Raw genomic sequence first — 14,347 nt, forward strand, 5'->3', positions numbered from 1 at the left:
ATTAACTGTATGGCAATCCACTTTTCTGCTACTTTTGATATGATTGGTAAAATATTTATTGGCCGATAGTTCTCTGGTTTTGTCTTATCACCAGCCTTAAAGGCTAGAGTTACTCGTGCAGTCTTCCATGTCAATTGTTCTTTACCTTGATTTATATATAAATTGATTAAATGTGCAATTGGACTTGCAAACGCCTCTTTATGAATCTTTAAGAAATTACTGGTGAGACCAAATGCATCTCTAGCTTTTGAACCTTTTAAAGATAAAATTATTTTTAAAACCTCTGAGGTAGTTATATATTGTATATTAAATATTGGCATTATATCATCCAACGATTTGCATGGGATGTCTGGAGCGTTAATGTGGGTTGTCAGTTCATCAGCAGAGCTGATAAAGAATTTATGAAAGCCATTGACAATAATATCTACATTGTCAGTCAATGTACCATTGTCCTGAAGCCGTAGGTCTTTAGGATGTACATGTTTATCATATCCTAATAGCTAATTTAAATTTTCCGATATCAGTTTTCCATTACCATTTGTCCCTTCTATTGTCTCAATAAAAAATGTTGCTTTAGCTATATGGATCTTTTTTACAACTTTGTTTCTGAGTGATGCAACAATCAATATCGTGCTGTACATTCAAACATGTCTCGGGTCTAGTATTCATTTATCTGTGCATGATTATGTGTATGTTTGCGCCTGTTTGTGTTCTTTCATATCTTCTTTAATTGCAGTCCATTTTTTAGCATTACTGGTGTGTGAGGAAAGACAACATTGTACTGTATAGCAGCCAGTTCCCTAGCAACAACCTTATCGTTTGCTAACTCCTCTCATCCCTCTTTGTTTTCCACAATGTGGCCACAGATTGTTGTTGAAGTTTTCTTATCTGAGGCCCCCACATTTATCTTCGAAAGTAAGTTTTTAATGTGTTTTGGAGACACACTGGAGGTTATTGTGGGTCTTAATGGGGTATTTACTGCTTTAGATGTGTTGTACAGCCTCTCGTACGTCACTGTTTGTTTGCATTGTGAAACTCGTGGAGGCTTCTCTTTGTCCATGTGTGAAAGAATGTTCTCACACCTCTGCTTTCCCTCTTTTTCTGTTTTTTATTATTTTTTTAGATGTGACCTCAGTCAGGGCCAGTGGGTACGCTGCAACATGCACCTTCAGAAATTATGCCACTATCCGGTGTTTGGGCTAAAAGAAGGAGCGAAGTACCAGTTTAGAGTTCGGGCTGTCAACCAGGCTGGTGTGGGTCGCCCCTCTAAGGCTACTGAACCAGTTGTCACTGAGGACCCCCTGGAACATACCAGGACCATGGGTAACACTGTACTGACTCAGTAAACAAGTGTATATATTGTAAATATATTGTAGGAGCCATGTGGATGCTTTTTCCATCGGAGTTGAACAGCACTCTGTTATGTACAAGCAGAAGCTGTAATAATTCTACATTTGATCAAAGTTACTTAAAATTTGTCAGATCAAAACACCCTGAATCACAGAGCAGTTCTATTTACGCTGGTTAAATTTCTTACTTCATAACTCACCTCATACGTACAAGAGATCCGTGTTGACAGTTTAGCGACATGGTCGCCATATTTAGCGAGTAGAGGTGTGCATTAAAAGTGAAAGTCAGGAAGTATTTCTTGCGTCATGCATTTATTTGGCAATTAAATACAAGCGGTCAACAAATGTGAAGTTTTTCCGCCACACAGGCGAGAGTGAGTGGAGATTCACTCCGATTGTACATAAATACCGCCGTGAAATGCCAGTTTGATGCCGGTCTGAAAGCTGCATAACCCCCTCCACAATGCAACCTAACCCCTGACCAGCAACGGAACCAAGAAGGCAGAGCTTGGACACACACCTCCATCGCCTGGCAACACCTCCCTCTCCTGGCAAAACACGCATGGGTGTCCAAAGTGTGGCCCAGGGGAGGAACGTGGCTCATTGCAAAATTAAAATAAAACAAAAACCCAGCAAAAGTAGAAAACTGAAGCACACGTGCATAATGTAACTACAAAAAGCTAAAGTGCTGATAATGATAACTAATAAAAATGCACATATCCATCCATTTTCTATACAGCTTCATCCTCATTAGGGTCGCTGGAGCCTATTCCAGCTGACTTCGGGCGACAGGCGGGGTACACCTTGGACTGGTACTGGTCGCCAGCCAATGGCAGGGCACATATAGACAAACAACCATTCACACTCACAGTCATACCTATGGACAATTTAGAGTCGCCAATTAACCTCACCTGCATGTTTTTGGGAATGTGGGAGGAAGCCCGGAGTGCCCGGAGAAAACCCCACGCGCACACGGGGAGAACATGCAAACGCCGAAATGCTCAGGGGAGAATCGAACACAGGTCTTCCCGATCTCCAGGCTGTTCCTGTATTGGCCACCGTGCTAACCACTAGACCACCGTGCGGCCCAAATGCACATACAGTATTTGTCTTTAAATATAAGTACAATGGTTTTTTTTTTAATAAAAAAAAAAAAGTTTCATTATACATATCAAAGGAGAGCTGGACAGCTCTGATATAAATAGACAAAAACAAGTAGGTAAGACAAAAACAGTGAGCTGATACTGTTCAACTACAAGCTGGAACTATCAATACTGACACCCATTGAAAAGCCAGCATTCCTGTGAGAAATGTACATGTCACATACGTCACATACATACGTCATACGTCAATTGAAGATGACATATTAAAGGAAATATTTCATTATTATATTATTATTATTATATAATCATATAATGGTGGTTTATTTGGTCTCAACAAATGTTGACAGTAATATAGTTTAGCATCAATTTGTGGAACACTAAACATTTCAAAATGCATCTGCATTGTTTCGTGACTTGGTTAAATGAAGATGTTTGTTTGTCCAGTCATATTTTTTCATTTTACTTTTCTTAAAATTAATGTTAAAATCTCATCTCGTTCTCATTGGCCCAATCACGTGTATTGTCTCGTCTCGTGAACCGAGTGTCTCGTGACACCCCTAGTAAATAGTAATATCATAACGGTAAGCTAAGTACATGTAGCATTTATACAGACGAGACTGTTGACTTGGTTTGGCGTGTTTGCTCTAGACTCACATATGAAATTTGTTTTTTCCACAGGACCCCAACTTATAATAAAAGCTGACAATATTTTACTAGAGACAGTCGGCAACCCAATAAAGACTGAGAAAGGACTCGTTTTGAGTCACAACCCTCATTTTGAGAGACCTTATTTACGACCTTGGAATCTTACACAGTTTTAATCAAAGAAAGCAAATCATGTGGAAAACAGACCAATTGACTGATTTGGACCAGAGTAAGAGATCAAGACTATGGCCTGGTGGGCTGAGATTTAACCAATGTGTTTGCTGTGTATGTATATTTAACACTGTGGGCAGATGGGGCCTGGTCAAACGCTATGCATCATTAAGCACAGATGAAGGACAGGCATAAGGTTGGCCTGGCTCTCCATCCATCCACGTTGCTCCCTCTCACCCATTTGTCTCTTTTTTTGTGGCCTCAATCCCCGCGGCTGCTACCACATGGACACTAATGCTGTTATTATGAGTGCTAATGTAACTTAATTAGACTTATATCTTCTCCACATCTCTTTAGTGGTTAAAGTGCACAGAGGAAGGACCATCGCCATCACCAAAGATGAACTGGAAGGTGAGAATTGTGTGTTTGAATGGAATTTCCTCAAAGGCTGTGATGCTGGTGGCCTCTAAGGCGTCTTCATATCATATTTAACGACACTCTGCAGTAATTGCGTGATCGAGGCAATGAAAGTCTGTTCCATTTTTTAAGGAGGGAAGAGAATGAACAGCCCCCTGGTAAATGCACATAATCGCTGCAGGCTTTGTGGAACGATTTAAAAACTGTAGCTCGTGAGAACATATTGGTGCATTCTTCTTCTACTGTGGTAGTCTTCTCTATATGCACATGTGAAGGTGAATACATGCATCATGCATGTTTGACTGCAGAATGATTCATCAGAGGCTAATAAAATATTGAGAAACTTAAAGGGCACATTCCTAATTTGATTTGACACTGATTGAATGCCTTCTCTGTATTTAATATAAATTACGGTACATATCGGAAACACTGCGCCTATCGGAGAGGCACTGGACAAAGCAACACAGCCATTCTGACATCTTCTCTTGCCGTCTCCAACCTATAGGTCAGGTCCGAACTCCCTTCCCCCCCACCAATGTCCACGCCTGCGAAGTGAGCGACATATATGTGGTGCTTAGCTGGACCGAGCCGGAACCTCGAGGGAAGGAGCCGCTCACCTTCTATGTGGAGCGGGTCGGTCTTGAATGTTACAGGCACTTCACATTGCACACTTGTGTCAAATTCACTTGTTGCTTCACTGAATCATGGTTTTTCAAAAATATATTAATTACTAAATCATGCTGTTTAGTGGTTACTGTGTGTCCTATTATTAGTCAAAAATATGCATAGTTAAGCAAATTCTACATATTTTTGTCTAAATTAAGCATTTTCATGCATTAAAATGGCTAAATAAACTAAAATACAAATACAGTCCAAGTCATTCAAAGATGCTGTGATGATATGTAGTATTCTACACTGGTCACAAGGTGTCAGCAGTGTTCATATCAGCATCAGACTTAATTGCCGGAACAACAGGCTTTTACTGCAGGTTTGAATTATCTCACAACAGGCACAATAATCCCCAACACAAGATACTGTTGTGGCCGTAACCCACGCAGGATTAAAACTCAACTCTGAACCCCTGACGTCACTTCCTATATCCATTCAGCTTCCCGAGCACCAGCACACATTTCCAGCAACACACAAGCATGAGTCTTACTTATGTCTTAAATGGCTTATTTTCTCTAATTATGTATACATATTGGGTAATACAAATCTAAAGGTGACTATAGGCGTGCTATTTCATGTCTACAGGGGTCTAATATTGTTAAACACCTTATTTAGAAGGTCGCAAACAGCTTTTCTATATTCCATATATAAATAAGGAATCCTACTTTGCAGAAATTCACTCATCACGGTCGGCTCTGGAGCCAGTTAACCGTGATAAACGAGAGATTACCCATCCATCCATCCATCCATCCATCTGTGATGCCGCTATTCCTCACTTGGGTCGCAGGTATGCTGGAGCCTATCTCAGCTGACTTCGGGCGAGAAGTGGGTACACCCTGGACTGGTTGCCAGCCAATCGCAGGGTTATTTAATAGGGACTCTTTCTAAATATTAAAGACAGCTCTCAGTCTGATACACATACAGTATACCTCTCTGACGCTGTTAATCAAAACAGTGCCATATTGTCTTTGCAAAGGCCACCTTTTTCATACAGCTTTTGTATTGGATCTCTTTCGATTGTGCAGGTGTACCTAATGTTGTGGCCAGTGAGTGTATGCTGAAACTCAGCTATCCAAATGTCTTAATTAGTAATCCTTCCCACATCTGCTGAGCACGAGGATCAATGTTGTTTCATCATCACACATTAGTTGATTTTGGCTCACCTGGTGATGGAACATGTGGCAAATTAAAAGCAGGCTCCTGACCACAGCGCTAATCTGAAGAGACAGGTGGAGAAAAGCGCGCGCGCGCACACACACTCACACACACAGGGGGATGCACATCTGTGATTTCAAGGTTGAATGCATTTTAAGGTCAAAGCTCCATCGCATCCTGGAGAATGTAGCGAAAATTGCGTGGCTTTTTATTCCTTTTTCCAAGAGAATCTTCAAAGTTCAAACTGATGATCAAATAAGAAGAATTCCGCCACCTTGTGCAGCAATAAAGGCCCCCGAGCTCTTCAATATCAGCCCAGACACACAACATCTTCTACTTCCATCAGGAAAGTGCCGCAGGAAGTATAATTTTTATTCGCCTGTTATTCGTTACTGAGGTAATAAAACTGTCAGCGCTGTCAAAGGCATATATGAAATACAAAAGTTTGCTACTCCACGTCTGCTTCTTTAATGAAGGCCACATTCAAATACCGCCCCACCCTCCTCGGCCTTGACTGCGCTCTGTAGAATCACTGATGTCTTTGACAGTCCCTCTTCTCTGGCTGCTACCTCGGGCCTGTAGAACTATGTGGCTGGGCATACATTGTGCAATTTAAAAAGTGCAGTTTCTGACATTTTAACTCACACCGCATCAATTAATCGCTAAAGTTAACGATTGCAGTGCTCACACTGCAAGGACTACGACTTGACACTGTACAGTAGCGTCAATGCTCTTCCATCACCACCTAAAAGAGAAACAGGCTTCGCTTCATGTCGTAAAATAAAGCCTGGAGTTCTGCCAACTGTCTGTCAGTCAGCGACAGATGTGGAAGCTGTAGTTTGATTATTTTGTTTTTCTTCAACGAATAGGCTAACCTAGCGTGATGTTGCTGTTAAAATGTGAGCATAACCTTAGCACTGTAGCTAACATAGCTATGCTAGCATTTCTAACGTTAACAGGTCCTCCAGTCCCAGTCCTTAATGTTACGTTGTCTGTTTATCTATTGTGGTGTCTATTACGTTGGAGTGCAGAGTTACAGATTATATATCAAAAATGTGTGCACACACGCGTCTCGGAGACACACACTTTGGCATGGACAACCACGGTTCATTAGCATTAAAGCTACAGACAAACAAAAAGAACGTGTTCAAACTTTGTAAATTCCAGCACCAAGGGTAGATTTTGGCCAACACACTTACAATGCACTTTTGTTGGACCTCTGAAGCAGTTGGTAAATGTACACGATATTTGTATTTGACTTCATTTAGCCATTTTTATGCTTGAAAATGCTTTATTTAAGCGAAAAAATTTGTAAAATTTGCTTCAGTAATGCAGATTTTTTAACAATAGGCCGTATTCAACTATGAAGCTCACTCGACACGCGTCAAAGCCTCCAGCACATTCAAATCTGATTCTTTTCCTGCTTCTGTTTTAGTCGCAGGAAGGGAAGAACACCTGGGAGCTGGCCAGTCTGGATGTGGTGGTCAACTCTCCCAGGTTCCCTGTCTTTGACCTGGTTAAAGGAACCCAGTACCGCTTCAGGGTGCGCGCCATCAACAAGTATGGCGTCAGCGACCCATCCGAGCCGAGTGGCTTGATCAGCTTGGGGAAACCAGAACGTAAGTGTGGCCCGACTGAATTTGGTTTGTTGTTTTGGCTAACTTGTTTTGTGCTTTTCTGCAGGTGTTCCTTCTCCACCTTCATCCCTCATGGTCTTCAGAGACACAGACACCTCGGTGCTGCTTGAGTGGCAGGAGCCCAAAGACAAAGAGGGCATCCTGGGGTATTACTTGTACTACAGTGAAACTGGACAAGGGGACTGGAAGATTGTCAACAACAAACCTGTTACCGACACCAGGTGATGAAGGACACCTTTACTGTATATGAGGCTAGTTCCCACAACCTTACATGTCCTGTTCTTCAGGTTTACAGTCCACGGTCTCCAGACTCGTAAGGAATATGTGCTCAGGGTGAAGTCAGTGAGTCGAGCAGGAAACAGCGACTACTCTGAGGAATCTCTTCCCATCGTGGTGAAAGCCGCCATTTGTAAGAGCACTTTTTCTATTAGAATCAAATATTTATATGCGTTCTGATGTTTTTGCCCTGCTTATTTGTTGCTCTGTCCATTCATCTCTTAAAACAAGACACTCTGACATTGGCCATGCTATTATATTTACAAGACCACTGGTTTGCTTGGAAAATCAAGCAGTACTATTCCCCTCCACTCTTATAGGTGATGATAATGCCCATTACGAAGCGTGTCATTTGCCCCTACTTGCCTCAAAGCTAGCCAAGACTTTAATGAACCAAAAATAAAGTCCTCAATATGCACTTTTAACCCGATTTGCACCAAAATATCCTGGTTTCTTCCTATGCCCCTGTGCCACACCTGCACAAAATTTCGTTTTCCTCCGCTTATCCGGGTCCGGGTCGCGGGGGCAGCAGTCTCATTAGGGAAGCCCAGACTTCCTGGTCTCCGGCCACCTCCTCCAGCTCCACCGGGAGGACACCAAGGCGTTCCCAGGCCAGCTGTGCGGCATAATCCCGCCAGCATGTCTGCCCCGGGGCCTTCTCCCGGCTGGGCATGCCAGGGACACCTCACCAGGTAGGCGTCCGGTAGGCATCCGGACTAGATGCCCGAGCCACCTCAACTGACTCCTCTCGATGTGAAGGAGCAGCAGCTCTATTCTGAGCCCCTCCCGGATGGCTGAGCCCCTCACCCTATCTCTTAGGGTGAGTCAAGCCACCCTACGGAGGAAACTCATTTCAGCCGCTTGTATCCGCGATCTCGTTCTTTTGGTCACGACCCAAAGCTCGTGATCATAGGAGAGGGTGGGAACATAGATCGACCGGTAAATTGACAGCTTTACCTTTCGGCTCAGCTCTCTCTTCACCACAAAGGTCCGGTACAGCGACTGCTAATGCAGACGCTGCGCCGATCCGTCTATCGACCTCACGCTCCAACCTTCCCTCACTCGTGAACAAGACCCTGAGATACTTGAACTCCTCCACCTGGGGAAGGACCTAATTCCCAACCCGGAGGGAGAAGTCCACCCTTTTCCAACCGAAAACCATGGCCTCGGATTTGGAGGTGCTGAGTCTCAAAAATTCTGAAAAGAATCGGTGACAAAGGGCAGCCTTGACAGAGGCCAATGTTCACCGAAAACAGGCTCGACTTACTGCTGGCAATGCAAACTAGGCTTCTGCTCCGGTTGTGCAGGTCCAGTGTTCCGCGACCAGGACGAAAACCACATTGCACCTCCTGTAGCCGACATTCGACTGACGGTCATACCATTCTCTCCAGCACCCTGGAATAGACTTTCCCAGGGAGGCTGAGGAGTGTGATCCCCTGATAGTTGGAACACACCCTTCGGTCACCCTTCTTGAAAAGGGGGGCCACCACCCCGCTCTTCAATCCAGAGGTACTGTTCCCAACTTCCACGCAATATTGAAGAAACGTGTCAGCCAAGACAGTCCCTCAACATCAAGGCAAAACTCGTCCACTCCCGGGGCTTTGCCACTGGGAAGCATTTTGACTACCACAGATAGTGTACCTCTGCCACGGTGATGGAACTGTCCGTGTTCGTGTCCTCTGACTCTGCTTCCTCTATGGAAGGTACGTCAGTTGGATTGAGAAGGGCCTCAAAGTATTCCTTCCACCGTCCAACTATATCCTCAGTCAAGGTCAGCAGGCCCCCGTCCCCACTGTAACCAGTGTGGAGTGGGCACTGCTCGAACGATTTGCCAGAATCTCTTCGAGGCCAACCAAAAGTCATGCTCCATGACCTCGCCGAACTCCTCCCACGCTCGAGTTTTTGCCTCAACTACTGCCGAAGCCGCATGCCGCCTGGCCTGCCGGTACCTGTCAGCTGATTCCGGAGTCCCACAAGCCATCCATGCTCGATGGGACTCCTTCCTCAGCTTGACGGCAGCCCTGACCTCGGGTACGGGGCTTGCCGCCACGACTGGCACCCACCACCTTGCGGCCGCAGCTCCGATCAACTCCCTCAGCAATGGAGGCACGAAACACGGCCAATTCGGACTCGATATCCTCATCCGGAGGTGACAGTTGAAGACGCGACGAACGGGAGACTCTGGCAGACGTTCCCAGCACACCCTCACTCCACGTTTGGGTCTCCCAGGTCTGTCCAGCATCCTCTCCCGCCATCTAATCCAACTAATCACCAGGTGATGACCAGTTGACAGGTCAGCCCCTGTCTTCACCCAGAACATGCGGACACAGGTCTGATGATACGATTGCACAAAATTTAATGGAAGTCATTTTTGTAATTTTTACACAATTTCATCTAACCAACCAACATTCGCATTGTAACCTCAAACATAACAGCTGAGTGCATATTAACTCAACAATTTGAAATGAAACAGTTGGAGGATAGGAGACTCACAGCTGCAGGCTGTCAGCCATTAAATAGCCATGTAGCATTTCTTGACAGACGACGATGATGCGCCTGCTAAAGGGCCGCAGTGTCAGATTGACACAGACCATTCAGTCCTGCCAGTGAGCCATTGCATGCTTGGAAATACACTGAATTTTTGTAGAATCGACTTTAAGTTGAAATGGTTATTATGCAGTAAGTCTTGAGAGAAGCTATAGAGGGTCAGGGTGTTATTGTAATGACCTCTCTCGGTCTAGTCATAGAGAATGACTGCAGGGCATTTATATTTTATTTATTTATTTTTTGTCTGTTTGTCCGCTTCAGGTGTTCCCTCGGCTCCCTCCGCCATCGCTTTGCTGCTGTGCACTGGATCAGAGATGGTGTTGGGCTGGAGGAGGCCTCGCCAGGATGGCGGAGCACCTGTGAGGGGCTACTACCTGGACCAGAAGGAGGCAGGGGCCGAAACCTGGAGGGAGGTCAATGTGAAGGCGGTCAAAGAAAGGCGAGCTACGGTGGGCGCATGTTTTTTCTACTTTCTCGACAGTAAGAACATGTTTTCCAAGTTGAATGAGAGCAAAGAGTCAATAGAAAGGTCTCACGGAAAGCCCATTTTAAATGTAATTATGCTAATCTTGGTTATTTCTTAAAGTAACAACAATATTGGCTTAATGCTGACATGGGCCGTGTCACTAGGCAACTAGCCTGTGTCCATGGATACCTGTTGGGAACATTTAGTCCTTCTCAGGGAGATGACAGGTGTTCTGTAACGACACATTACACATTTTGTTTGTTTGAATGTTGTTTTGTAGCTTCTTAAACAGGAATACACTTTAATGTTGTATTAGCCCCACATAATATATATTAAAGCAGGGGCGTCCCAATTTTTTTTTTTTTATGGCCCGTGGTGTATAGTCAAAATAAAATGAATATTAGGTCCACACTGAAAAGATAAAAAAAGAAAAAGTCTTCAGCGTACAAAGTTTAACATTTACAAGATGTCAATTTAATCACCATTAGCAACTATGTCTGAAATATGCCCATTTTTACTGCATTTAATTAACAGAAAGATAAATGACAGGACAGGACAGGATTATTTATATTTGTATGTATTAACAGCTCCAAATGAACTGAATATATCAATCAAGCTAAAAGATACTACACAAGTCTAAAAATCAATTTGTCTTATGCTAGTCTCTTTTACAGTAAAGGAACATTTGAATCACACCATATTAAGAGCAGTGAGGGGTTGCTTTCAAAGACATCACGAAATGTAAGGAAGATATACTTGTGTGCAGTGTATTTTTACGGGGAGCAAATTGTCCACCTGAATTAAGAGTTACAAAGTGAGTGATATCCACTCCATGTTTTTCTTTATCTCCCTGTTTATTTACACACGCGCGCGCATTATAAAGCGGTTTTTTGATGTTCGGAGTGTCCCTGAATGCATCTAGCGCACTTGTAATGAGAATGAGGAAGTGTCGTGCCCAGGAATCGTACAGCTGTTGATGTGTTCAGGTCAGAAATAAGTTAAAAAAAAGAGCGTCACACTCAGACGGAGCGTGTGACTGTGTGGGGACGCTCTACTGTGATGCGCCTGCCGTTACACACAAAAAATGTAACGTAATTAATGAAATAAATTAGTTACCACTCTTAACGCGCGTTATTTTGACATCCCTAATAAGAATATATAAAAATATCACATTGCCTCCTGCATCCTTTGATTTTTTTTAAAAGTAGGTGTGTGTGTGTGTGTGTGTGTGTGTTCGTGTAACCGCGTGCCTTCATAAAATTTGTTGAAGGTTGGCAGGTTTGTCAGCTTATGGATGCATATTATTTCGCCTAAGTGTTGTGCTGCGCACACGTAACTAGTATTCTTTTAAGATTTGTACAGTGTGTAATGTGTCGTACCCGCGAAACGTCGTAACGCGGATCGTGGTTCAAATCAGATGAAAATGTGCTCACATTTTGACCGACACAAAATGTATACAAATAAAGTACAGCTTTACCAATAAATATATATTGGATTGGTTTCAGTGTGCTCGGTCAACTGGTAAAAGGTGCAGAATCTCAAACTGGCCCCACAATCTTCAATTTTTCCTTATATGAAAAGAAGTTTGAACAGCCTTGCTTGAAAGCAACCCTCAGGTGAGAATATGCAGCGCCCCCCCTTGAGCAAAATGCACAACTGCACACATCCTGGTAAAGGATTGCATGTACTTCAGCATGATTTATTGAACAGGGCAAAGGCTCATTACACTGGGGATGAAAAGTGAGTCAAATAATGAAACGCAGCCTGTATGCCCCCTCGTGGATGTCAAGTGAAACTCCCCTTTCTTCCCTTGCAGAAACTATTTGAATTTCAGGAGTTAAATGTCACCTTTTTTTTTGGATACGGTTCTCCCTCAGAGTGCATCATTTAGTCTCCAGGAGAGGCAAGAGCAGCTCAGGGAGGCGATAAGAGCCTTAAAGTCTAAGTGGCTACGAATAGTAAGATCAATGAGCAGATCAATAAGGTTGAATCACAAAGCTGAAGTGTCTGAGGGATCAGAGAAAAACGCTGTGACAGCACAGCCAGCAGCAGCGGCTCCAGTAATGCCTTATAAAATGCCTGCTCCAGTCAGGAGAGAGGCTCCTGTGCAACCCGGGAATAATAAATCCAAACGCAAGACAGCCGGAATGCCAGTACCAGTCACACTAAGTTGTATTTTATTCAGGATTTATTACGCTCCCCACTTGACTGTCATTATCAGACCATTGTTTGTCACCTTATTTAGTAGTATGGTGTTTTTAATAGGTTTCCAAGCTGACCAGCGGGCTTTGGTACCAGTTCCGTGTGTTTGCCACCAACATGGTTGGTGTTGGGAAGCCGTCGGATGCCAGCGAGGCTTTCCTGTGCGAGAAGTGGACCATGGCGGAGCCTGGTGAGGTTCACAACGCAGGAAAAATGTGCAATGTATCTCAATTTAAGTCAAGTACAGTAGAGCCTCCATATTTCAAAACATATTTCCCATAGGAAATCATGGAAATGGAATTCATCCGTTCCGGAGTCAAACTGTCACCATCATGCAACATTTATGAACAGTACAGACACTTGGCGCTTCGAATTTCGCGGCTTCACTCTGTCACGGTTTCGTGATTGAACACAGCTTATTATTAGTCCAAAAATATGCATATTTAAGCGTATTTTATGTAGCACAAAAATGACAACATGAAGTAAAATACAAATATAAGGCATTCAGAAGACACATTCAAAGATGCTGGGATGATATGTAGTATTGTACATAGGTCACTAGGTGTCAGTAATGCTGCGGTAGTGTTCAGTGAGACATGCACCAGACTTGATCGCCGGAACAAGAGTCTTTTATTGCAGGTTTCAATGACCTCACAACAGGTACAGTAATCTTTAACACGGGCTACTGTTGTGGTCGTAACTCACGGCAAGCTCAAACTCAGCTCTGAACCCCCAACTTTACTTCCTGTACACATGTACCGACAGCAACACACACGAGTAAGAGTCTTATTTATGTCTTAAATGTCTTATTATCTCTTATTATGTCTACTATATTGGGTAATACAAGTATAAAGCTGTGAAATTCATTTACCACATTTGGGTTGGAACCAATTAACCACGATAAATGAGGGATCACAGTATACTTGTCTATTATTTTACAGTAGTAACTGACATACAAGTGTAAAAATAAGTTATCTGCTGTATAGTAAAACTTAAAATGACATTGTAATAGTGCAGGGCCTTACTCTATGTGCCCAGGAGGCAAGTCTCTTCATATGAACACCCATCAAGAGCTGAAGTTGCAGCATGCGTTATGTTCTTTTATTGCTTATGTTATGTCCAGTTAGCCATATTGTACTGAGCCGCCTGGACAGACGTGTGAACCACTTCCCAAAGTGGCTATGTAAGTAAAGTAAAATTTCCTGTTCTATGGTTATCGTCACATGTTGGCTCTGGGCCATTACTGCTACCCCATCTGCAGTGGAATCGCCAAAAAGCCAAAGAAAGTGCAAAACACTACTATCATTTTTGTCTGCAACTTTTGAGGCATGTTTTCCCGGACCATTTTGGTCTGTTTTCAAGATCGTGCCGCTTGTAAACGGTTTCATAGCCATGGTGGTTAGGTGGAAGAGAGTTTGTATTTTTCATCCGTTCGCTGCTGTTATGAAAATATGTGAACTGTTGCTTTTGCAGAGTGAGACCTAATGATGTGTTTCATACTGTACTGAGTGTTAGTTAGCGAGTCGGGCCCGCTGTGAGATGCTCTGCCTTTAAATGTTGCCATGGTTACACAAAACTGCACAGAAACAAAACCCTCAAGGGATCAGACGTGAGTGGTGCATTTTTATTGCATGGACACATATACAGTACGTGCACATACCCATACACATGCATATATGCATAGACTCGAGAAGAGGCCTGGCATGGCTC

At 43.5% G+C, this 14,347-nt stretch overlaps 1 protein-coding gene across 5 annotated transcripts in view; it reads left to right on the forward strand.

Annotated features, from left to right (window-relative positions):
• myom3 (myomesin 3) overlaps positions 1 to 14,347 on the forward strand; it is a 71,976-nt gene that overhangs the window by 38,114 nt on the left and 19,515 nt on the right. For all 5 annotated transcript variants that reach the window (XM_054782949.1, XM_054782948.1, XM_054782947.1 and 2 more), the window contains 8 exons: positions 1,124 to 1,323; positions 3,626 to 3,679; positions 4,191 to 4,318; positions 6,945 to 7,128; positions 7,193 to 7,367; positions 7,434 to 7,555; positions 10,231 to 10,418; positions 12,701 to 12,827. In XM_054782949.1, the coding sequence (XP_054638924.1) occupies positions 1,124 to 1,323; positions 3,626 to 3,679; positions 4,191 to 4,318; positions 6,945 to 7,128; positions 7,193 to 7,367; positions 7,434 to 7,555; positions 10,231 to 10,418; positions 12,701 to 12,827 (1,178 nt within the window). The remainder of the gene's footprint in view (positions 1 to 1,123; positions 1,324 to 3,625; positions 3,680 to 4,190; positions 4,319 to 6,944; positions 7,129 to 7,192; positions 7,368 to 7,433; positions 7,556 to 10,230; positions 10,419 to 12,700; positions 12,828 to 14,347) is intronic.

Source organism: Dunckerocampus dactyliophorus, chromosome 7 (assembly GCF_027744805.1).
Source record: "Dunckerocampus dactyliophorus isolate RoL2022-P2 chromosome 7, RoL_Ddac_1.1, whole genome shotgun sequence".
Taxonomy (NCBI): domain Eukaryota; kingdom Metazoa; phylum Chordata; class Actinopteri; order Syngnathiformes; family Syngnathidae; genus Dunckerocampus; species Dunckerocampus dactyliophorus.